The sequence below is a fragment of the Equus caballus genome, chromosome 5, assembly GCF_041296265.1.
Source record: "Equus caballus isolate H_3958 breed thoroughbred chromosome 5, TB-T2T, whole genome shotgun sequence".
Lineage (NCBI taxonomy): Eukaryota > Metazoa > Chordata > Mammalia > Perissodactyla > Equidae > Equus > Equus caballus.
In genome coordinates this window covers 14,711,159-14,738,167 of record NC_091688.1, presented here as the reverse complement: position 1 = coordinate 14,738,167, position 27,009 = coordinate 14,711,159, and the positions used below count along the sequence as shown (strand labels likewise).

The window sequence follows — 27,009 nt, the reverse complement described above, 5'->3', positions numbered from 1 at the left end:
AGGTCTACACAAGATCATAATGAAGTGGCTAAATAGGAATTCTAGGAAAATGCAGTGTGATATCCAATTAAGCATAAGATGAACAGATGAAATCAATTCATTTGTCAAATAAGTTGCTCACTAAGTAGACTAGAAATTAAAAAGCCACAGCACCAATTGCTGACTTAAGGCTCAGCCTCACTCCAACTTGGAAATTCTAAGGCTCTGTTAGCATAAGACAGATGCAATCCACCTATGGCAGGAAGAACAGAGAAAAGGAATTGAGCTCATCATAGAAAAGGAAAGTTGTGGTGCAGGACCTCAGGGATAATAAGGGAACTTTACAAGCTAATTGTTTCAGGATCCAAATATACAGCTCCATTACTGTTCAAAGTCTGACTGTTTTTCAAATTAGTTTGACAAACAGTGACAGATTTGTTTCTATATTAGAAATGTTACCGTTGCCTCTCTCAATTCTTGACCACTATATTCCCAAGGATTCACAAATCACTGTATTAAGAAATATACTTATTTTCTATCTAAATATATAACTATGCCACAGAAAAACTAGTATGCACTTGATACATACCAATGCTCAACATCACCTATGAATTTCTCTAAATTAGACCAAAATTTTTACAACTACCTATCAACTATTCTTTTATGACAATAACAACTAAAAAATGAAATTAGTCTTTAAGACTAAATTACAATGCTAATTGAAGCTTGCAGATAATTTTAGATTAATTTAGACAATAAGTCTCCCTTATCCTCATAATAATGAAAATTTGTACTTAAGCATTCTCTTGTACAGAATTATGAAATAATTTATCTTAACATACAAATATTAGAAGGCTTATTTTTCTCACCTTTTCCATACAATTGATATGATTTTGTAAAAATATTAATGACACTATGTGGACTTCCCTTTGCCAATTCTTCCCATGGTCCTTTGCTTTGTGTGCCACCTATGTGCCCAAAAAGTGGCAGGAATTTTTCAGCTTCCTTCTGAAACTCTTTGATGGGTTCATAAGTATTTCTTTCTCCAGCACAGAATTCCTTTTCTTTTAAGATTTCTGCTACCTTCAAAGGGGGCTGTCCATTCTGGCCCCCCTCTTCTTCAGACAGACTCCCTTCACTAAGAAGAGGCCCCTCACTGACTGAATCTGTGCTAGAACCAAGAGACACTTTGGCTTTATCTTGAGAACAAGCTTGCATATCAGAGCTAGAAGAGTCAGTCGGCCTCTTACACAACTGTGCCAGCAGCCCTTCTGGTTTGGGACCAGGGGACCTCATTCTGAAGCTTGATATGGCACTATGAGGTCTTATCATCTCCGGAAGCTTTTTAAATTCACTAAGGTTACCTACACCAGGAAGATCATCATCAAAAGTTGCATGAGATACACAGGTTCCCAGCATCTTTTGAATTCGGGCAGAGAAAACATCTTCAGTATCCTCTTTCACAGGCGGACTTAGAGCCTTGGTCCAAGGTCCATCTTCTTGGGGTGTTTGCTGCACATCATATTCAGTGTTCCACACTGACCCATAATTAATGTTAGCCCCAGCTAATTTCTTGGCTTCACTTTCAATCCTGCTGGACAAAGAAGCAGCTGTTGCTTTCAAGGCTTCAATACGATCCAGTTTACTCTTATATTGGCTGGCACTAGGTTTTAACAAGGCATCTGGATGAGGAGCTGGTGAGGTCAGATAAGGTTGAGGTGTAAAAGTTAATGGCCCTGAAGCCATATTTTGATTCTTCCTGGTTGGTAAAACAGATTCAAAATCCTTATGCAAAATTCCTACATGCTCTAGACTCAAGAGATGGGAGAGTAGATTTCCAGCTGTTCCAACAAGAGGCTGTGGTTGAGAATGGTGGACTCGTGGGCTCAATCTGTCAGGCTGCATCCATGTAGGTTCCATCAAGTCCCTTCTGGAAGTGAAAGTCACAATATGTTAGTTAACAGAGTAACTCATAACTAAGCCACCATTTTTTCTTGAAGTTTTGGGTTTTTTCTGAATATAAGAGTAATGCATAGTCACTGCAAAAAAAAAAAAAAAGAGGACAGATGGAGAGGGTAAAACGATAAAGATCACTCATAGTTAAACAATGAGAAACAGGCACTATTAATATTTCATTTAGAATTATATCTTCCCAAACATTTTTCTACATGTACGTTGTGTTTTAGTGCTGTTATTTTCACAAAAATGAAACCTTATCATACATACTGTTTTGCAAACTGCTTTCTTCAACTAAGACATCATAATTTTTAAACTAGTAATTAAAGAGAAGGCATTATAACCTTTAAAAATCTTTGGACAAAATTCTTTACAACATTGGCTCTACTCTTCCCTTTAAAAATAATGTTATATAAAAGAGAAACACTTAAGATTATTAAATATTAATATAGGTATGATATACATTACTCCAACAAATATTTAATAAATGTTGAACATTTATGTTTAACATTGTACATGCTAAAGAAATAAGGGGATTATTACAATCTAGTTCTAAAAAAAATTAATGAACATCAAACACTGAGTACCAATGCAAAACTATGAGTACCAATTATAAATAGATGATACAGGCTAGGGTGTCCATAAAGTCTAGAAACAGAATAAAGATGTCCTAGCTGACATTATATATAATTCATGTATGTTTTCAGACGATGAACACCTGTGTTCACACTATATATATAGTATCCCTTAACATAGAAAGGTTAAAGGCTGATATTAACTATTAAGAAGATCCACAGAAAAAAGTAACATGAGGTTTCATCCTTGGCCTTGTCCAATACTTTTGGATGATAACATGAAAATATGCTTATCAAATCTGCAGATGACAGAAAGTTGGGAGGCACAGCTAACCCAACAAATTATCAAATTATGATTCAAAGTTATTTGGACACGCTACAACCTTAGACCAAACTAGTATGGATAAACAGGAAGTCCTACCAATTAAGTTCAAAAAATCATCTGGAAGAGGGTAATCAGTGTGTTAAGGGAACTGAAAACCATGTCATGCAAAGCTTGGCTGGAGGTTATGTTGTAGCAGTCTTTTATACTGAAGGGCTGCTATGAAAATGGAATGAAGGAAGAAAAGACTAGTGCACACATTCCATGCCACCAAATACAGACTATTACAAATGCAAGGCGTGAGGTTATTTAGGACCAAAACTAAGCTGGCAGCAATGGGAATACAAAGGAAGTTATAAATATAAAAGATATTGTTGAGTTTTCTCATTGAACTCACTGCTGAGTCTGATTTTTTTATCCAAGATCTTTAAATTCAAGTATTTAGAACGCCAATTTTGTGGTAGACACCATGGTGATGGTAGAAGAACAGAAGAAGACAAAAATAGAAAGACTTAATCCAGTTAAGACTTAATCCTTACCCTTTATTTTCTCAAGATCTAGCAAGGAAGAGATTAATAAATAGCTAATGTTGTAAGTACTAATACAAAGATATTTAAAGTTCAACAGGTTGTAGATAGGGAACAATGAACTCTGCTAGCCAAGGAAAGTGACTTTTGAGTTGGATCTTCAAGGTCAGATATGTAACTTGGAGTTTTCCAGGTAACTAGTGCAGAATGATGGGAAATGAAGGGCAAGGCAAAAAAACGCTTGCTTTTACACATGAAATAACTGAGATATGTTAAAACTATTAACAGCAATGGGGAAGCTAAGGAATGAGTAGAGAGAAAGTGGAGGCAATAGGTTAGATAACACAAGTCGGTGAAGTCTGATATTAAAAGAAAGGAGCAGAACATGTGTAAGGTAATAAAGTCCAGGAATGGATTTGTTTATGTGTGGTTTGTTTTTAATATTGGGTAACTTGTTTAGAGTTAGAAGGAAACTCAGGGAAAGGTAAAAATTGAAGACGTGAAGCCAGCAGGATATGTCTGACAACAACAATGGGACTGAGATGAACTGGAAAGTACACCTGTCTAAAGGTATTCAAATTCAAAAAAATTTTTGTTTATTTCTGCTTAAAATTTGAAATGCATTTACAACCTTAAATCATAGGAAACAATTCACTTATTGGGAGGCAGTGTGCAGAGTGGTTAAAAGCACAGGCTTCTGGAATCAGACTGCTTAAGTTCAAATCCACCTCCACCACTAACATTTCGACTTTTAAGAAAGTTAATTCAATTCTAGGCCTCGATTATCTCTTCCGTAAAACAGGAATAACAACCGTGCCTAACTTAAGGAATTACAAGAATTAAGTAAAATAATACAAGGAAAGTACCTAGATCAGTGCCTGGAACCTAACAAGTACTCAATAAATGTTAGCTATTTTTATAAGTATTATTATTCTCTATTGGTCAGGGACACCATGGGGTGAGAGGACTGCGTGTATCAAGCCAAAACTGGAAAGTGATTTGATTTTTATTTGTGCATTCTCAAAGAAGAGTTTCAAAATCTTTCTCTTCCCCAAATGGTTATTTTAAAGAATAATTTATAACCATGCAGTCTCAAAAACACCTTAACTTCCATGCATAAAGTTTTTTTTACTTTATTGCAAATGATATATTACAGCAAAAAACTTTTTTTTAAAGAAAATATAAAGTAAAATAGCTCTTGATCACCAAAAGTAAAAGCAAATCCCTTCTTAGTCCTTGTTCATGTGTTCACATGCATATCTAAATATATCTTTTGAGAGGTTAAGATGGATAAACTGGTATGAGCCATATGAAGAAATTCTGAATAGTAACATATAGAAATGCTTTTTGAAAATTATCCACTACAAATACTTTAAAATATTAATTTCACATGATTCATTCATGCAACAAAATTTAACTGTATGTTTACTTTAGAGAAGGCAAGAATGTTTCCAACTGCAGGTGATCCCCAGGAGCTGACGTTTACATTGGCTATTAAAGGACAGCTAAGAGTTGAACGATAGAGCAGGGCATGCAGTAAGGATAGATGTACACCATGCTTAAGTATAAGTATTAAGTGTAAGAAGATATTAACCAATTTCTAAATAAACTTGTTCACACAGAAGGTCAGTCAACAAAATTCACTGAGCATAAACCACTATACTGAATTCCATGGAAAGAGAGAACCTTAAGCATCTTTCATTCTCCCCTTTTTACCTTGCAAGAGGCTGTGAAGGTTCTGACAGAGACATGTCGCTACTGGAAGATGCACTTGGGGGACGTTCCTGCACTTTGTTTTCTTTGTCAGATTCTCCAGATGGTTGATACCCTGGTCTGGTCTAGGAGAAAAGGACATCAAATTTATCTGACTCTCATCACAAAGATATATTCAGGAAGCACATAAGAGACATATTAAGTCACCTGAACTTTACCAAGATTATGAAAGGTAGGGGCTTTTTTCTCTCAAATAAAATCAATTCAAATTTAGTTTGTCTTAAAAACAGCCACTACAATTTAATAGTAAAATTACATCTGAAATCCAACAACGACACCTGATACTAACTGTATAATTTGGAGGAAGTAATACTCTTTCTAAATCTCAGTTTTTTCAAATAATAAGTAGAAATACCAACAGTACCTACCCTTCTTGAGGTTACGAGGATTTACTGACGCTTAAATCTGTAAAACCTTTAAAATAGTATGTGGCACATGACACGTACTCAATCTTATTCTTATTATTCTTAAAAACAGTAGCAGTACTCATAAAATTATTACACTAAAGTAGGATATTCTCTTTTCAGCATAGATCACAAACTAAGCTTTTTATTAACATAATCTAACTTTACTTGCTTAGTAATAAAATGAAAACTAGGCACGATTGTAACTAATAGCAATGATGAGAAGAAAAGAGATCACTAACAATCACTCTAGGAAACCCTAATTGAGGACTTACTTTCAATCATATTTATCAAACTACTCTTCACATAAAATAAATTTCATGAAAGACCATCATTATTACAAATATTGTTTGAGCATATGTCTGAATATTAGGAGCAGTAGGTACTTTTTAAATAGTACAGCAAATAAGTTTTTCCTAACAATGAATTACTGCCCTCTGTATTCTGTCACTCCTACTACCTGTGTTTCCTGGGTAACATGCTGATGAGTCGGCTCTTCGAGCAAGGTCTTTTCTAGTAGCAATGTGGAGTAGGTTTCCTGCAGTCTCCTAGTGGCTGATGGCTCAGGAGGCACACTTTTCACTTTAGCCAAGGCTTCTTTCTGCTTCCGGTAGAGCTCCTGTAATCGTTTGTTCTTCTGCTCAGTGGCCTCCTTTTGAGCCTTCTTCTCTTCATTTTGCTTCCTTTTCCTTTCCTCCTGCTGCCTAACAATGTACTGTCGCACTTCATCTGTGTCATAGTGGCGCTTTTTGGAAGTAACAGGGGGATCTTCATTAGCTGTTATTTTATCAGGCTTTCTTTTTACTGGGCTATGACTCCTAGGAGCTTGTACTGGTGCTGATGACTTCTGATTTTGTGACTCTCCGATCTCTTGCTTTGTAGCCCGAGCTGTAGAATCCAATTGTAGGTCATCAAGAATTCCACGAATTTCAACAGGTAAAAAGTCCTTATTTAAGGCAGGATTTTCTTCCTGTTTATTATCTGGAAGAGATGGAGCTAATTTCTTTATATTATTTTCAGACCGAACTCTACTTCTCGAACGTTCTGAATTTCGTGGAAGATGTCTATGTAACACATCCAGCCTGGGATCAGATTCTGCTCTTCCAATACGACCTCCTGCAAAGTATGAACTGTTAGTGATGTATTAAAATTCTATACTCATTCCTAAGATTTATTGCACTAATGAGAAAATTATGGAATTTCACTTTATCCTAAACTCAAATTCAAATATTCTATAAAGTCTTCTAAAGAATATTAGAGAAAAAAAGAAAAACACCTTTTTTTTTAGCAGTAAGAGAATTTCAATCTTCTGAAAAACTATACTTCCTTGGCATTTTAAAAAAAATGCATCTTTTAATATATCTGAAATAAGCACAGATCTTACTGTTGATGTGAATATTTAACTATTAATAATTACTAATTCTCTCTCATGTGCATATTTAATGTTGCTATTTCTCTCCCTCCCCAGATCCCCAATACAGTTGTTAAAAAACCAACAATGTTAAGCTGCCATAACTTTCCAATGAATAACAGAAAAAATTAAATATATAGAAAACAATCATTTTATCATCTGAATGTTTGTTGATGTGGCTTACTTTTAGACTGAGAATGCACATGAGTTTTTCTACAAGCTAGATGAAAGTGAAGAGGAGCAAATACAAAGTATATATTCACTTCCATATGCCAAATTATAGTTGCAATTCTCTCTCTTACTGAATCCATCCCAGAAGCACAAATTAATTGAGGGAAATTTTGCTACTGAAAAGGAAAGCTGGCCTAGAGGTATTTATATTTCATTTCCCAAAATTAGTGTTCGTGAAAAAGTGACTAGTTATTTCAAATAGATTCAAAATATTTTGAAAAGAGAAAAGCAATGGACTTGAGGGTCAAACTAAAGAGTTGTGGATCCTAGATCACATTTTGCCACCCACAGACTGTACACCCTTGAGAAAAATTACCGCTCTCTCAAGGCCTGTTTCCTAATCTGTCAAATAAAATAACCAACCTTGTGACTCTACCTGCGTTTGTTTATGTAGGGATAAGACATCAGACTTGATTCTGTTAAGGTCCCTAAAGTCTAATAAGATTTGATTAAATGATGTTTTGCTATTCATAATGACAGCTAACTGTAATTAATAAACACAAACATAATTCTTAATAAAGATCACCATAATACTTATTTGCAGAGATTATCCACAGACAAGCCCAACAGAACACTTCCTCCTTTTCAAGCTACACTCACAATTATAAAGCAAAGTCTTAAAGCATTCTCAAAAGAGCATTTTCACCTTTTCTAAGCACTTACACAAGCAACTTTTACTGCTTTTCTCAACAATTTTAATTATTGAGATAATTTAACTTAATAATTAAATCACTCACCAGATTTAGTAGTTCTTTCTCTTCCACTTCTGTCACTTGACGCTGTTCTTCGCTCTTTTTGCTCCATTCTGGGTGCAGGTCCCAGAATCTTCTTTACTAATTTTTGCCCATCTCGCCATGAAGATGTACTTATCAGACGACTGCTACCTAAAATATATATATAGGATTGAATTTAAAACTTAAATTGTAGGTGTAAGAAGTATATCTACTCAACCACACAGGTTTTGTAATTAATCTTATGCTTAGCTTATGCCAAAGTCAAAAGGTTTACAATCTAATTTTATTTTTAACCCTAAGTCCCCAAAATCAATTAAGAGTTTGTTTACATCTCGATTTACCCATACATCTCAAATAAGTATAAAATGCTTTGAAAGTTAAGTACCAAACATTAATAATTTCTTCTTCTTCTTCTTTTCTTTTTTTGGTGAGGAAGATTTGCCCTGAGCTAACATCTGTTGCTAATCTTCCTCTTTTTTTTGCCTTGAGGAAGATTAGCCCTGAGCCAACATTTGTGCTAATCTTCCTCTATTTTGTATGTGGGTCACCATCTCAGCATAGCTGACAAGTGGTGTAAGTCTGCGCCTAAGATCCAAACCTACAAACCCGGGCCACTAAAGCCAAGTGCACCAAACTTAATCACTATGCCACAGGGCCGGCCCCTGTTAATGATTTCTGAAACCTCAAGAACCAGGGCAGTGAACCTACCAATTTTGGCACAGAACAAAAATATGTCTTAACTATAATAAGGGTTTCATTTACCAATACTGGGAAAATATCTGGCAGAGAGTAAAGCGTATGTTTGCTGAATGAACAAATGACTTAATCTAAGTATAAGAAAAATATCTGAAAAAACATATAACAAACAGTTAGTAGCAATTACCTTTAAAGGGATGGTATTACAGGGAATTTCACATTTTACAGATATACACCAAAACAAAAAAACAAGGATGCTCAAAAAGCAAATATTGTCAAAATTTTAAATTACCCTTATTATAAAAGTATGTACCAATAAATACGGCCGTCTACCAAGAGAAAAACTTTTCATTTACTACTTTCAGACTGTAAAAAAATTAAAATTAGACCATCTCAAAATAGAATAACTTAAAAAACATGACTTGAAAGACTGTTTATAAAATAGAAACCATAAAAAGTAAACATAAAATAAATATATAAAAGTACTTAAATGCAAAGTAATATAAGAACTGGAATGAAAATAAAAATAATGAAGTAACACTTTAATTAAACTAGAAAAAAATACTTTTACATTCATAGCCAAAGCTGATAAAATCACAATAAAATCATTCTACTTATACAATTATGGTAGAAATATAAGTGGATATAGTTTCCTTAAAAAAAAAAACCATAGTATTACATGTTAGGGACCCCTAAAGTGTTCATTCCCCTTAATCAAATAATCCAAGGAAGAGAAATATATCCAATAGAAAGAAAAAAATAAAAATATTCACTGTATAATTTTTCATAATATCAGAAGTAGCCTAAATATTAAAGAGTGGCAAATAGTTAAACTATGTTTCTACTAGATGGAGTGCTATGTGGCCATTTCAAATTATAATTTCCATAAGAAATAACAGAAATGTTCTTGCAGTAAGATAAGGGAAAAAGATTAAATTTTATGTATATAATGATTACAATCACTTACAATTATGATTTTAAAACTACTATAAAGAAATACACAAAATACTACTAGTACTTTATTTAAGAAAGGCAGTGGTTTGATCTGTTTTCTTCTATTTTTCAAGTTTTCTGTGATGCTATTCTTTTGTATTTATAACAAAATACATTCCATTTAGGGTTTCTTTTAAAAGGGTTTTAGTTTGAAAGTTTAAATGGAAGCATTGTTTTAAAGAAATTATAAAGAGCCATGAATTAGAAATGTGTGCTGTTTACTTTAGAAACGTTTTCCTATCTTCTTAATAACCTTAAACAGTCTATCTAAAATATTTAAAAGGTTTTAAGTCTATTGCTCAATCTTTATGTTCTTAAGCAAAATGAGAGAACAGGCTTCTCTTGAATTGCAGCTTAATTTTCTGAATCAAAAGCAAGCAACCACAGGGCTGGCCCCATGGCATAATGGTTAAGTTCGGCACACTCTGCTTCAGAAGCCTGGGTTTGTGGGTTTGGATCCCAGGTGTGGATATACACCACTCATCAGCCACACTGTGGTGGCGACCCACATACAAAATAGAGGAAGAGGATGATTGGCACAGATGTTAGCTCAGGGCTAATCTTCCTCGACCAAAAAAGAAGTGGAAGACTGACAACAGATGTTAGCTCAGAGTGAATCTTCCTCAGCAAAAAAAAAAAAAAAGTAAGCACTATACCAGGTAGTTATTTATAACTTGGCTTCTGAATATGCTGGGTGGTTATTTCTAAATTCTGGCTTTCTGGAACAGTCTCATGGAGTCATTGGTAGAAAAAGAGGATTTTCATTGTAGATAAACTATTAATACAGCTTTAGCACATTTAATGACTCTGTGTCTCAGTCATTGCCACAGTGCAGACATGGGAATTAGCCTACCACAAAACTGGGTAATACAATCCAAGATCAGTGTTTATAAGTTATTGTGGTCCCAGTGCTTCATTTCAAACTATGCCCCTGACAAGAGTATTATTTAACATCACATGAAAAATAATACTTTGTCATATTTTTTAAATGTAAGAATTAGTTTAGTTTACATTCAGATAATTCATGTTCCTATAAAATTTTATTTTTTATTTGTATATAGCCAGGGTCATTCTATTATGACATCTAGAGTTAACAATGGGTACCCACAAAATATGTTATTTGCCACTCTATTGATTATAGTCTATGACCAGAAAAACAAGTGCCTGGTCAAAAACCAGTGCCCCATCACTCCTGCTCCATGTTCCCATAAGACTTTGTACATCCCCTACCATACATTCATCACACTTTATGGTAACTACACATCTACTGTGTTCCAGACAGGATTATAAGTTCCAGGAGAGCAGGGGCTATGTACATCCTGCTTACCACTGTATTGCCTAAGCTTAGGCTAGCACAACGTATCACATATAGCAAATACTCAAAAATATTTGCATAATGAATGAATATATGATCGATTGCGAATGTCACCAAACTGAAAGTGACAAGTTTCCAACTTTCTCCACTCTCGCAGCCCAAATTATCCAGACATGAATATGACACGCCAAATAGCCATTTATAGTACAGACAGAAATAACAATTATTATTAATGGAATCATACCTAACATTTGAGTGCTTACCATGTGCCAGGTACAACTATATTGAATCCTTTTAGGTATTAACTATTTTAGTTCTCACAACAACCTTGTGAGAGAAGTAATTACTGCTTTCCTATTTTATATATAGGGAAATCAAAGGACACTAAAATTAACTCATTTACCAAAGGAACAAAGCTAGACATGACAGAGCTAGGTTATAAATCCAGGCAGTCTGGATTGAACCTGAAGTACTGATCACTATGGAATTAAGGAATTCTCTTTTTCCCATGCTTGATCTAATCACAGTCCAGCCTGACCGCTACGAGATTGGACTGCCATATTTTGCTTATGCAACATTAATTCTTTTATAAGAATAAGTGAAGGGACTTAGTGACAGTCATAAGCAATCCCTTTGTATATAAAAGTTCACTACATAAAAATCATTACCTCTAATCTGATTAATTTCTATTAAAAATAATGATGGAAAAAATTTGGGGGGTGATAGATGTGTTCAGTATCATGGTGAACATATGGTTTCATGAGACACACATATATGAAAACTTATCAAACTATATATTCTAATTTATGTACAGTTTATTCTGCGTCAATTCTACCTCAATAAAACACACATACATAAAATAATGATACATAAAATGTGTTGAATTTTTATATGTGCCAAACAATGAGAACATCTGGTTAACAAACATTTATTTCCATCTAGATGCCATTTCAATAATATGTAACTTTAGGATAGACATGATATTAAGAAAACTAACCTGTTTTGCATTCTGGACTTGATAACTGTGTTACCTTTTGGACTTTTCGTACTGGCTTAACCACTTTCTTCTCTTTACTTTTTTCAGCAGGTTTCTCTTTCATAGAGATATCATCTGAAAAGCAGAAACATTTACAGCAAATATCATATGATTCCTACCCACTCACTCATCCTTCCCCCAGTATAAAAATCAGTATAAAGTATATGATTTAGGTAGGGAGAAAGAAACCTTCACTGAGGCTACTTCTATGACCCATAAGCTACCAATACCAACTCCTCTTATGGAAAGGTCTAAAGATTATCACTACTCCACTGTTAGGTTCCAATTCTTTGTTATTTTTTTCAGGAAACCCTTGAGGAATTTACCTCACTTTCACAAATAGAAGCCACTGCAACAGTAATGCCTTCCAAGCCAGGAGCATATCATTTATAGAATCTCAGAGGTGAGTACTTTCACAGATTCCTATTTCATTTACAAATTCCTAAGTAACTGAGATATTCACAAACTTTTACAATAAAACTTTATAAAATACTTAATGTAGTATTCCTAAATTAGGGTTTTTTATGGTTATGCTAGTGAAATATGTCAAGGCATTTCACATATAAATTACTATTCACTAATTTTAAAACTTCAATCTGGGAGAATATACTGACTATACATATAAATTTGAAAATTAACCTCAATTACAGATCTGAATAAATGTACTTTAAAATACATAGAGAACTCTGCATTCTGGGCAAAATCAAAGCAGGTGTGAGTCAAAGGCCCTAAGGCAGAAGCATATTTAGTGTCTAAGAGAGACAGCAAGGAGAGCCAGAGTAAATGAGCAAAGAGAGGAGTAGTAAGAACTAAGGTTAGAGACATAATGGAGGGCCAGAAGAACTTCAGGTTTTACTCAAGAATGAGATGAGACATTTTTGGAAGATTTTGTGCAAAGGAGCCATATGATGTAAATTAAATTTTAACAAGCTTACTTTAGCAGCTGTGATAAGAACAGACTCATCAGAAGAAGGGCAGAAGCAAGGAAACCAGTTAGAAGGCTACTGCAGTAATCCAGGCAAGAGACTGACGGTGGCTTGGACCTAGGTAAGTGACAGTAGTGGGGAAAGTGGTCTAAATTTTAGATGTATTTCTGAGACTATTAGATATAAGGTATGAGAGAAATAGAGGGGTCAGGGATGACTCAAGATTTTGGGCCTAAACAATTAGAAGGAGAGGATTAACTGAGATGGAGAGACTACCAGTAGAGTAAGTTTAAAGGGTGTGTCATGACCCCATTTGCTTAGCTGGCTCGCTCCATTTTGTATATAGTAAGCTTGAGAAACTTATTATATACACAGGGGAGCTGTGGAGTTAGCAACTGGATATAAGAGTCTGAGCTAGGAGAAGTCTGGGCCAGAGACACAAATTTGGGAATCATCAGCAACAAAGAATATTTAAAGCCCTGAGACTAGATGAGCTTGCCTAGTTTGTATGTAGATAAATAAAAAAGAATTTTAAAAAGGAAAAAGAAAAAAAGAGAAAGAGAGGGAAAGAAAAGAGAGAAAGAAAGATAGATCCAAGCACTGAGACCAAGGCATGAGGGAGTCAGGAAAAAAACAACCGAAAAGGAGCAGCTAGACTTAGGAGGAAAACCAAACGCTTATGGTATCCTAGATGTCAAGCGAAGAGTTTCAAGGAAAAAGTGATTAGACATGTCCAATGTTGCTGAGAGATCAAGTAAGATGACAAATGACAATTACACATTGGACTTTGCAATGTGGAAGTCTTTGATGATCTTGATAACAACAGTCCACAGAGAAGTAGGAGCAAAAACCTAATAGAAACAATTCAAGAATAAAAGGGAGGAGAAAAATTGGAGACAATGAGTACAACCCAACTTTTTGAAGTTTTGCTATAAATAAAAGGAGAGAAACAAGGCAAAGCTGAAGAGAGTATGGCCAAAAGAGGGGTTCTTTCACGATGGCTGAGATAACAGCATGTTATCAAACAGTATGTTCATGGACATAACTTCATAGACAGCGAAAACTTGAAGATGCAAAAGAAAGAAAACAGGGCTGAAGAAATGTCCTTAAACACACAAGAGCAAACGGAATCTAAAACACAAGTAGATGGGTTGGTCTTATCTCGGAGCACAGAGTTCACCCACCACAAGACAGAAAGCTGATCCCATAATCCTTGCTGTTAACTATTACATTATACTTCCTCCCCACATGAGGAAAAAATTTCTGAATATAGTATTCCAATAATAATAATAGTAGGAAAACTGGACTGGACAGTTAATGCCACAAAATTTATTAGCAGACTCTCTGTGGGGGCTTACTAAAAACATCTCAGGCTTTAGAGTCAGACAGAGCTGGTTTTGAATCTTGGGTTCAATTTTTAACTACTCTATGCAACTGTGGGAAAACTACTCTTTGATCCTCCATTTCCTCAACTGTAAAAAATATAAAAACCTAAGTACCTAGCATCTTGACCAAAATCATACTAGGTGTTCAATAAATAGTAACATTAGGAGTCTGACCTTCCTATTTCCCTCTTCCAATCTTCCATAAGCTCCTCCTATTTCCAACTGTCTAACATTATTCCCTTCCTGTAACGTTCATTTTTCTTTCTGCACTTTGCCCCCATGTTAGTATCGCCTTATCTGCTGCCTGCCAAATTACTAATCATTTCAAACATCTCAGAGATCTAGCAGAAGTCAACTTCAACTAGACTCTGCTATGTTTCCTTCAAATCAGACAGGCCTGACTGAAAGTCCCTCAGTTTAAAAATAGCCTAGCTTCTGTCTCATCAGCCATGTATGCTAATTTTAACCCTGGAGCAGAGCCTAGAAGCTAAGAGAGCCTTATGACTGAAACCACTACTACTTTAGTATACCATGCAGTTAGAAAAGGGAAATATCTTTAGTTTGGGGACAATTTTATGTTTAAATATTATAAGTTAGCATGCATGATAAAACACTCAAAATCTAAGAAAGCTCTACTCTCACCTGCAAAGTGAAGCGCTAAGTCTCGATACAGTTCTCTACTCATGTTTTGAAACTCAGCCTCCTGCCACACTTTCCCATCAGGTGTTCGAATCTTGGTCTCAGAAGGATTGAAGCCTAATACATACCAACAACAAACATTCTTATCACAGTTACTTTATAAGTTTTGTTTTACTGTTTTAAGTGAGATGTAATTAACATACTATAAAATTCACTTGTGAATTTCACAACTCAGTGGTTTTTAGTATATTCACAAAGCTTTGCAACTATCATCACTAGCTAATTCCAAAGCACTGCATCACCCTGAAAAGAAACCCTGTACCCCTTAGCTGTCACTCCCCACACAACTTTCTCTCTTCCCTGGGAACTACTAATCTATTTTCTATCTTTACGGATTTGCCTATTCTGGTCATTTAATTTATTCATATAAATAGACTCATACAACACATGGCTTTTCATGTCTGGCTGCTTTCACTTAAGCACAATGTTTTCAAAGTTCATCCACCATATAATGTGTATCAAAGCTTTATTACTTTTTACTGCCAAATAACATTCCATTGTATGGAAATACCAACATTTGTTTATCCATTCATCAGCTGATGGACACTTGGGTTGTTTCTACTTTTGGCCTATTATTAATAATGCTGTTATGAACATTTCCTGTCCAAGTTTTGCGTGGACACAGGTTCTCAATTCCCTTGGGTATTATACCTAGGAGTGGAAGTGCTATGGCAACTATGGTTCTCAGTTTCTGAGGAACTGCCAAAATGTTTTCTAAAGCAGCTGTACCATTTTACACTCTCATCAGCAATGTGCAATGTACGAAGCCTTCAATTTCTCCACATTCTCACCAACACTTGTTATTCTCTGTCTTTTTTATTATGGTCACCCTAGGAGGTGTGTAACGATAGCTCAATGTGGTCTTGATTTGTGTTTCCCTAATAACTAGTGACACTGAGCAGTTTTATAAGCTTTTAAAAGAGGAATGTATAAAATTAGCTACCACATAATGTGTTGACAAATACTCTTTGGAAAAAGTAAGCTTAAGTGAGATAAAGTAATACATATTTGTTCAAAAAGATTAGAAAATAAGAAGCACTAAATTAAATGATAAAAGAATGTCAATCACAAATCATGGATTTCGCAGATACAAACTATCCTTCTCAAGACTAAGAAAGAGACGACACTATTCATTCTTCTTTTCTTTGAAGACAAGCATTATTTACTACCATCACACAGGCAAAATGAACCCAAAACGTGGAAAACAGGTCTTTAAAATATACTTGTTCAGTTTATCAACAAACTTTACACATGTACTATTTCTTAGGAATTATCATCCTAATTTCCTACTTCACATTTATCACTACTCTTTAAGAAATACACTGAACTTGAAATGTTATTTTGAAAAATAATAAAATAATGAATTTGCGTGATAACCAGAGTAGTATAAAGAATTATACTTTCAGATGGGCTCAACTTACCAAATAATTGGCAGCCAATAAATATTTGTAAAATTAAAATCAATGTAAAGAATAGGCTGGAGTCAAAAATTGTTAAAATCACTTTAGAGGTGTTAAATAAAACGTACTGGTAAATTAATTACATGTCTAATAGAAAATAATCTATTCAGCTCTTGGGCACAATAGTATAAGCTTAATTTCACCTGACATTTGTGACAAGTGGCACAAAATTATGCCTATATCTATATAAGGAATAAATTTACAAAGTGTTCAGTCTACCACAAGATAGAGTTTGTAATAAGAAAGTGAGGCAGTTCTATGAAAATCTCTTTCTCTTTCAACTGTTCTCTTCACCATCACCCCCATCCCATCTCTCTACATTCAAACTTACCATTTTTTCTCCTCTCCTCTTTAGGAAACATGTATCTCTATGGGAGCCTCGCTTTATATTTGCATCTTTATTTGTAAGTTAACTTTAAGAAGCTTTCAATATCTGTTTCAGTTTCTCTTTCTGTCCCCTAGACTTTATTTCCATTCTTTGTCCACTTTCTTACCAGTTGCATTTACTGAATAGAATAAAAAATTTACCGTTCACTTACTTATGTCTAAGACACTGTACTAGGCTCTGAAATAAAATAAAGATGACAAATAAAGGCTCCTAACCTTCATGAGCATTTATACCAGGAAGAAAAAGATGTGCAAACAACTAAGTATAGGACAAGAAAGAATCACATAAACACTGTTTGTGCTCACTACTTCAACTCTTAAAGCAGAATCACAGAACACTTCCTATGTTTCCTTTTAAAAATGACAAACACAAAAACATAAATGAAAAACCAAGGTTCAGAACGGGTTTAGTATGCTAACTGTATAAAAAAAGAAAGAAAATAAACATACACACTCTCTCATTTGTTTGCATATGCAAAAATTATCTCTGAAGGAATACGCAAATCGTTAACACGAGTAACCTCCAGAAAAGGTACCAAGTAGTTGGAGCACAAGACTGATAAGAAGTTTTCTTTCTTTTTTTAAAGATTGGTCCTGAACAAACATCTGTCGCCAATCTTCCTCTTTTTGTTTCTCCCCAAAGCCCCCCAGTACACAGTTATATACTCTAGTTGTGGGTCCTTCTAGTTCTGCTATGTGGGATACCGCCTCAGCATGGCTTGATGAACAGTCCTAGGTCTGCGCCCCGAATCTGAACCAGTGAAACCCCGGGCTGTCAAAGCAGAGGGTGAAACTCAACCACTTGGCCAGGGGGCAGGCCCTTGATAAGAGGTTTTCAAGGTATGCCCTTTTCATTTTTTGAAGTGTGAACCAAGAGAATTTCTTACATATTCAAACAAATGAAATTAAAATGTCACTTTAGGATACAGTATATTAAAGACGCTTTTAATTTACACTGCCAAAAAGCTGGCATAAAAAAGTTTTTCCCTATTGGGAAAAATAAATCCATTGCTCAAGACATTGGAAATCATATTCTGTTATGACTTCTCAAATGCATACTATGTTTCATAAACTCAGCCCCCAAACACTGTATTTACAAAATATTTTAATATGAAAGCTAGGATATTAAAAAATTAGTAAGTAAAAGGAATATGCAAAATCCAGTAACCAACTCAAAGACACTTATATTTAAGATTTTCATGCTGGTTCTTTAGGTTTTTTTTTTAATCTTTAGATTTTTGCATTATTAAATAAAATATGGATTCAAATTGACCATCTTCACCTTGTCTTGGTGGAATAACTTTTAGTATTTCAGAATTTTGACTTCTAGAATGAAGAAACCTTAAATGTACAATCTGCACTTAAAGGGTCTGACATCAGTACAGCAAAAGTTTTGGATAATCACTATCTCAGAACCAACAAGAACAATCTGACCCCAGTATTTGCTATTTGCTCTGTCAACAATGTGAACAATCACTACATGGTACACATATGACTAGAAGGATGTGAAAGAATTTTATTGATAACACATTAGATCAATCCTGGATAACAGAGCAATTTTTAAGTATTCTAAAGGGAACTGCTCACAATTTTACCACAAATTAGCTAGAATAAAATGCAAATTTTCCATCTTTTATGTAATTCACAATGAATATCACTAGCAAAACATAATAAGCAACACAAAGTAAAACTGATAATTGCTCAAACTGTACAAAGGAAAATTTGTTCTGGAGAAAAAAATGACTGATCACACCTTAGGACTACAAAAAACTATGAAACTGGTCAGGGAAAAATTAGGTAGAAAAATACTAAACAAAATTGACTACAGCAAACACTGTCCTAGTTAATAACTTAAAATTAACAGAAGAAATAAATCTTGAAAATATTTTGACCTTCATACATTTATCTATAAAGACTGAACTTTGAGTACTATCACAAAAAAAGGCTACAATTATGATGGCAAAAGTTTTAATGATAAAAGTCTAACATAGACTAACCTGATTAATGAATTAACTCTGTTAAAAACTTTACATGGATGACCCTATGATGATAATTTCAGGAACATAAAAATAACAAACTCCTTAAGACCACCATATATAAAAATGTGATTTGGCTAAAAATGAAAATTCTTTCTGAAAAGCATTTTCTCAATGGAAATCTATCAATGTTGGTATAAATCTGATTTAAGTATTTATTTTCTTAAACATGAGGAAAATAACCCTTTGCGTCGAAGGTTAAAATAATGGGATCAGAATGTCACTACCAAAATATTCTGTAACCATATTAACTGGAACTGACTGAATTATCTGTTAAATATTACTTTTGAAAGAACTTCAAGTAACAATCCAAAGGCAGAATAAGAGCAATATTCTTTCAGTTCTCTGAAAATGGTACTAACTCTTATTTTCTCTTTTGTTAAACTTATTAAATGTTCACATAGTTGTTCTCAAACTATAAGAATCTCCTGAGGGAATGTGTTAAAAACTCCAATTCTGGACTCTATCCTCAGAAATTCTAATATAGGTCCAGTGTAGGATCTGCGTTTTTAACCGAGACCTTGAATTACTTTCTCATGCATTTGATTTGGGAATCACACTTTGTTCTAAAGATGATCCTCTCTACTCGAATTCATCTAGATAGAAAGGGGGACAAGGAGGCAGGAAAAGAGAGAAAGATAAAAAGACTGATTACAAACCTTTATATGTTGGAGCAGGTGGTGCTGTTGCCACTTTCCTGACTTTTGCTGTCACAGAGCTGTCAACATTAACAACCATTACTGGATGGTCAATATGACCCAGATTCTGGACCTGGCCATTTGTTTCTTCTGAGTGTTCCCACTGTTTCCTAATCCGCTCCTTGAGTTTTTCCAGTTTGACATCATGTTGTCGCCGCTTTAAGATATCTAATCTTTGGGAGTTAGAAGTACTAGCAGAAGACGGAGAAGAGTCAGTTAGCCGTAACACTTTTGGATCAACATCATGGCCCATGTTACTCACAGAAGTCTTCAAATTGTTCTCACTTCCTTTTGCTCTATTAGGCTTTTCTTCCTCAGTTCTCACAGGAGCTGCCATTTTAATCAAACATTCAGAATTTTGCAATGCATCAATTACTGGTCGGTCATTTAAAAACCTAACAACTGTATCACTGATGACAGATGATTGGGAGCTCTCAAAATCACAGCAACGTATATTCCATTCTCCTCGATTGCATATCATCTGGTTTCCACTCTCAGGCTTTTCTTCATTAACATCCACACAATATACATGCTTTGACTCTAAATGGCTGGGACTTATATTAGAAGGTGTGCCATGGATTTCCCTATTATTGAAAAAAAATAAGCTTTGAATTAAGAGTACAAAAACCAGTCAAACTGAAACCAGTCATACAAACTGAAGGGAAAGCTCTAAGCTAACATTAGAGACCTAAAAAACCTAGAAATTCCCATAGATTAAAAATAACCATTATTAAGGCTCAATGCCCCCTGTTATCAAGTTAGATGGCAAATAATTTAAATTATAATCTGCATATTATAAAATAAGAAATATGCAAAAGATGTGTGGCAAGATTTCCTTAAGAACCTCAGAAAACAGGATTATAATCTGACTTTTGGATATTCATTTGACACCTATTACCAAAATGTATATTTTACTCCTTTATGAAATATTAAGTACTAGGAGAAAAAGTTCTCAAATACTGGCATTTCAATGTATAGCTTCTAAATAATGTACCAAATTAACAAATAGATTGGAAGTAGAAATAAAGTAGAGGTACAATAAATATTTTCCTCCAAATAAATGTGCTTAGTAAAGTTAAAGATCTGTGAACCACAGACCACTTTTTTGGCAGTTTTGAACCATGAAAAGTCTATCTAGAAACCCTGGAATAAGCAAAGAAGACTGGGCGTAGCCAAAGTACATATCACAATGTCCATATTCTCTATTCATAACAGCACTAGCAAAAGTCTTCATTCAGAGACTATTTTTATTTTACAAATCATTCTAATAAGTTATATTTTAGGAACAGGGAAGGTTTATTAAAAGGGAGGGTAATAAAGACAAATAAGCCTCAGCAGAAAGAAGAGCACATGAATCATGAGGAAATACCCAAAAAAACTATAAAAGCAGACATAGCAACAATCTGGATCTACAATGTCTAAAAGAGTAGACACTAGCCATGTAGCTACTGAGCACTTGAAATATGGCTAGTCCAAACTGAGATGTGCTGTAATGTAAATTACATACCAGATTCTAACGATTTAGAACAACAAAAAAGTAAAACATCTTTGTGTGTGTGTGACTATTAAAAATGTTTAAATTACACGTGTGGCTCGTATTAACGGTTCTATTGTATAGCACTGATATAGATGTTTCACATAAAGACATAAAACTCTAAACAGCACAGAATTTCTTAAAGCCATGACTCTGTTACAGCATAACATAGTAATCATATCTATTGAGAGTACATGAGTATGCGCGATTTTCTAAGGAGATAGCCTACAGCTTTCATCAGATTCTCCTTGAGGTCCACGACGCAAAAACATTAGACCCTGTTCTGAGCGGTTGACTATTAAACATGGTTAGGGCTGAGAACTGAGTTTGCAGCTCCCGCTACAGATCAAGACTAAATGTCATTATTTTCACTGTCTTGATCAGACTGCAACAATTCACAGTTAAAATCACTTAGGTCTAAAGTTAGCACACAGAGAAAATAAAATAAAGCATAAAACGGTAAGTTACATATCACGCCTCAATCTTAAAAAGAGAAGGACAACTGACCAAAAGAAAAAGGAAAGTAACTTGACAGTCTTTCTTTCATTCATGCACTCATTAAATATTTATGAGTTCATGTAAGGTGTTCACTATCCAATTCTTTCAATTTTCTGTAAATGTGAAAATTTTCATAATAAAATACTGGGGAAAAATACTTATGAAATATTTAGTAGATGACAGGCATTAAAAAATACTTTGAGAATAAGACAGATTTACAGCCTTACAGAAACTAATATAATGGGTAGATATGGAATCCAAATAGAATGCAACATGAAGATGCACTACTAGAGGAAGTGACGTGGTATCATGGGAGCACAGAGGAAGAACTCAACAGGCTGGGGGAACGCAGCAGAGTGGAAACAGATCTACTAGAGGAAGTGACGTGGTGTCATGGGAGCACAGAGGAAGAACTCAACAGGCTGGGGGAACGCAGCAGAGTGGAAACAGATCTGGCAATGTTTTGTACCGAAGGTGATAAAAGACGAATTTTAAGTCATGAATGGAGTTGGCCAGGTGAAGGGCATTCTATTCACAGCTATCCTATGGGTAATTTTTCCTTTTCTTAAAAGATATATAGTTTACACAATTTTAAATATCAGGCTTTATTCTTTGCATGAAGAACACCAGAATATAAATAGTAATTTAGGTTCAATTCTGATAATGCTTATGTTTCTAGGCAAGTTGTTTAATATATGTGTGGTTAAAGATTCTGAACTCTGATTATTTTTCAAATTTTTCCCTTCTCCTTTTTCTAAACTATGAACTTTTACACAGATTAAGTCCCTGGCAGTCTCTATGTTTTTTCATGTTGTTTTTTTTTTGCCGAGGAAGATTCACCTGAGCTAGCATCCGCTGCCCATCTTCCTCTTTTTTTCTTTTTGCACGTGAGCCGTCATCACAGCCTGACCACTGACAGACAAGTAGTGTAGGCCCATGCCCAGGGAACCAAATCTGGGCCACTGAAGCAGAGTGCACCAGGCTTAACCACTAGGTCACCAGGGTTGGCCCATTCTTTCATCATTTTTATCACTTCAACACTAGTGACAACTCTCAAATTTATATTCCCAGTCCTGACCTTTCTGCACACATTCCTACTCAAATTTTCAAATGCCTACTGAATATTTTCACTTACATATTTCAAAATTGCATTACATTTACCATATTGAAAACTGAACTCATAATCAACCTCCATCTCTCAAATTCCTCATCTCAAATTTAAGAGTACAAACATACACCCAGTACTATCAAGCACCATCAGGAAACTCCTTGATTTACTGATTCACACTTAACACTAAAAATGTTTATAAATGTAACAAAGAAATATGAGGTCCAGTGTTTATTACTTATTACTATTTGCTACACTAAGAGCTTTAACACATTTATATCATTAGTAAAATGTCCCACAGATACCAAATTTTATAATTTTATCTGTTGAATATCCTAAATTATCAGCCAGCAAAAATGTAAAGCATTTGATATTACCCATACCATCAAAATTCATACACCAGTCCTGAACATCTGACTGAGTAGGTTGCTGAAAGGAGCCACCGGCAACCAAGTAAAACAATAAACCAACTCGCATTCTCAAGAACAGAGAAATTTTAGGTAACTGATTAATGCTACCAAAAAATAATAAGAAAAAAACTACACTATACAAAGTTTATTATGCAGAACACCCAATTTGAGATATAAAGGGGAAAAAAGCCACAATTCCAGAGACTGAATAATTTGTCTGTAGTAAACATATACATTAAAATGGTGGTGGCCTGGGGTAAATATTACTACTTCTCCTCCCCAAATATTTAATCTGTAAAAGAGTAGAAAGTCAGTATTTCATAATATAAAAGATTTTTGCTTTATCTTTTTGGAAAATGAAAATGGTAATAATACTAGAGCCAGAGGACTATGAAAAACTCAGAAAACAAACTATAACCTTACTGTAAATATTACAGGCTAACTCTACTTGACAACTTTTTCTTTTGTAAACACTAACCTGTAAGAAACCAAAGGTTCACGAAATTCCACACGATTATTTTTCTTTACATTACTCTCCAGGGTGGTAGCTCTAAGAGGACTACGAGATTTCTCTTTCCGTGATTTAGAAGATTTGGAGGTTGGAACATTAACCCAAGAATCATCCAGGTATCTACCATCTGAAGGAAAAGGAAATTTGTGAGAACATGTGATATAAAATGAAATTGTCTCTGAATTTGGCTAGTCTCTAGAAATAACTTTGGTATCTATTATTTCTGGCATCTCTAGTTGGATATTATATAAGTAGTTGGAAAACATTCAGGTTAAAATATTACAGTAACTCAATCTATAGAAAATAAGACCGTAGTCTGAGCAAACAATGCAAAATAAAATTCTACATATAAAATTCCTTTTTGTCAAAGGCTCTCACTCAAAAAATATATCAGATAAAACCCAACAGACTTACAGGTTTTAGTCCATTATTTAAGAAACCACAGAATTAAATATATAAAAGATAACCAAAGAAAATATTTGCATTGTGTCAATTTATGATAGTATCCGTAAGACAGACATTCCATTTATGATTTTAAACCCCAAGAAAAATATATAAACCTTAATAAGTCAACTAAATTTCAAAGTGATATAATGTAAGTGTGAATTAAAAAAAGAAAAAGACATATATAACCCCAAAGGCTCAAAATCAAATTCTTATCACTAAAAACAAATGAAAACTCACTGTCAAAGGTAATGTAGTGGTGCTAAGGTCCTGATCAAAAGATGGTGAAAACATCATCTACAGTTACTGAATACGAGGCTGCTTCATAATGCTCAGTATCAAAGGGAAAAAACTAAATGCTGGGGCCGGCCCAGTGGCACAGGAGTTAGGTTCGCACATTTTGCTTCAGCTGCCCAGGGTTCGCCGGTTCAGATCCCGGGTGCGGACACGGCACCACTTGGCATGCCATGCTGTGGTAGGCGTTCCACATATAAAGTAGAGGAAGATGGGCAGAGACGTTCACTCAGGACCAGTCTTCCTCAGCAAAAAGAGGAGGACTGGCAGCAGCTGGCTCAGGGCTAACCTTCCTCAAAAAAAGAAAAAAACTAAACTAAATGCTAATGAAGTATGGTCTCCGACAAAAGAGTAAGCAGATACATGGGACTGTAAGAAGAAATTAAACTGAAACAAAATTAACACAAAAAACTTATATTCAATATATTTATATCTTTGGAAATAACCTCATACATACCTTTCCTACTTATTTTTCGGGTAGCACTTGCAGAAGATTTCTTGGTATCCATGACAGAATCAAACACAGCTGTACTTGTAGGGGCTACTTCTAATTTGTTTTCAATGTGTCTCAGCTAAAGTTGAAACACCATCACAACAAACAGGTTAATTCTATAAATAAACCAGCTACCATTGATTTACATAGTTATTTAAAACTACATTGTCCACTACCTTCCTCCAAAGTAGAAAAAACTCAGGAATGCTTTATTTTAATGGAAAAAAATACTTTTTTCATTATTTACTACTTCAGCTAGGCTAACAACTGGCACAATGCTGCCCAAGTTTGGACAAGAAAATTAAAAAGATTCTGAAGAACATTAGAGTTCCTATTTGCCTTGTTGACTTTTTTTTAATTGTTGAGTTTTTTAAGCAGTAAATTTTCTGACATTATATGTTGCATATCATTATGCTATACCTTGTGCACTTTACATGCAAAAGTGAGGAAAGAATGATTCAGCTGGACTAAAATTTAGGGCTATTCAAACAGCCACAGCTTTTTATAGTCTTATGTCTATAAAATAAGTTTCACAATAAGGACAAAATTAACAAGATAGAAACCAGGTTTCCATACACTTTACAACGTAAGTCAACTTTTGGTAAAACTACCAAAGTTCTCAATGATTTTAAAAGCATTTTCCCCTAAATAGTAGAGTATCACGTGCTTACAGGAGAATACAGAAAAGATAAAAAAAAATGAAATTAAAATTATCAAAATTCTAGCACATAGAGATAAAAACTTTCTGTAAAATTCTGATTTATCTTCTTTCAGATTTTTGCAGGGCAATGTACTCACAAAATTGGAAAAAGCCTTTATATACTAATACTTCTCTATCAGGCTTTTCCCCCCATTTATATTATGAGCCCCTTATCATCTTTAAAAATTATTTTTAAAAACCCAATAATTTTGAAAAACAACTATTAACAATTCATCTCTAAATTAGTTTAGTTCTAAATTACATTGGGGGATAAAAACCATTCCTGCATTATCTATAATGCTCATGTCAAAGAGAGAGAATATATGTTGTTGTATTCAGGGGGCCAAAATTTGACCCTGCATTATGACCAAATCTAGGCCATAGTACCTTTTCCAGACTGATTTTCAAACCAGTTCAAAAGATTAGGGGACAGAAAATACTATACTCAGACAGTAAAGAAATAAGTGATTCAAATTCACGTAGAATATAAAAGAAAACAAAAAAAGGACATATTAGAAGAGTAATTTGCCCAGAGAGCAAATGAAAAAGAAAAGAAAAAGGAAAGGGTCTCCCTCTGAAGGGACTATGCAGCACTTGCCAAATTTAGTTTCCTAAACTCCAGACAGGAGTGGACAGAACACAAATGAGAACAAGTTGCCCATAGTCATTCTTCTTCAGTAGTGCTGAGAGAAAAAAGTCTGTTATTGCCGCTAAAAAGAAGAGATAACTCACAGTCCATTCAAGGAGAAGCTGCTCCTTTCATTTCCTGTCTTCTCTAAGGCTTTTACACAGCCCCACCTTCACAAATTCATTCTCTATGTTTTAAATCTTCATTTCAAAATACCAAATGAGCAAATTTATTAAAGGAGAAGGACTAGCACAAAGTATTTTAACACTTCATATGCCATATTGTTAATATTCCTGATAGATAAAGCAGTGTCTTGATTATTCCTTTACTATTTAATAATTGTCATTAATGTTCATTTTGTAATATGTTGTATACAACTTCTTACCAAAATCTTTGACTTTATTTTCCTACCAAAAAAGCACTACAGATGGGCCAGCCTGGTGGCATAGATGTTAAGTTCATGCCCTCCACTTCAGTGGCCCAAGATTCACAGGTTTGGATCCAGGACACAGACCTACACATCACTTATGAAGCCATGCTGTGGAGGCATCCCAGATATAAAGTAGAGGAAGATGGGCACAGATGTTAGCTCAGGGCCAATCTTGCTCATTAAAAAGAGGAGTATTGGCAGTGGATATTAGCTCAGGGCTAATCTTCCTCAAAAGAAAAAAGCACTAGAGAAAAAATTTTAATCTATTCACTCATAACAGGAAATCAATTTTAAACCAGAAAGAAATAAATGGAAACTATAACTACTTACAGCAGCCTTGGTCTGAGAAAGTGCATCCCACGATGTGGTTATATCTGTTGGGGAACATTGATAGTTACTGAATTAAAATCTCTGAA

At 34.5% G+C, this 27,009-nt stretch overlaps 1 protein-coding gene across 4 annotated transcripts in view; it reads right to left on the bottom strand.

Annotated features, from left to right (window-relative positions):
• The window catches only part of CEP350 (centrosomal protein 350), a 160,223-nt gene that overhangs the window by 100,674 nt on the left and 32,540 nt on the right, over positions 1–27,009 (bottom strand). For 2 of the 4 annotated variants that reach the window (XM_014739626.3, XM_005609758.4), the window contains exons 3-12: positions 26,924–26,967; positions 24,800–24,914; positions 23,572–23,731; positions 19,505–20,127; positions 14,906–15,019; positions 11,914–12,027; positions 7,916–8,062; positions 5,997–6,652; positions 5,076–5,197; positions 849–1,909 (exon numbers count right to left, since the gene is read on the bottom strand). In XM_014739626.3, the coding sequence (XP_014595112.2) occupies positions 849–1,909; positions 5,076–5,197; positions 5,997–6,652; positions 7,916–8,062; positions 11,914–12,027; positions 14,906–15,019; positions 19,505–20,127; positions 23,572–23,731; positions 24,800–24,914; positions 26,924–26,967 (3,156 nt within the window). The remainder of the gene's footprint in view (positions 1–848; positions 1,910–5,075; positions 5,198–5,996; positions 6,653–7,915; positions 8,063–11,913; positions 12,028–14,905; positions 15,020–19,504; positions 20,128–23,571; positions 23,732–24,799; positions 24,915–26,923; positions 26,968–27,009) is intronic. The other 2 variants (XM_014739627.3, XM_070267826.1) reach the window with 1 other exon arrangement.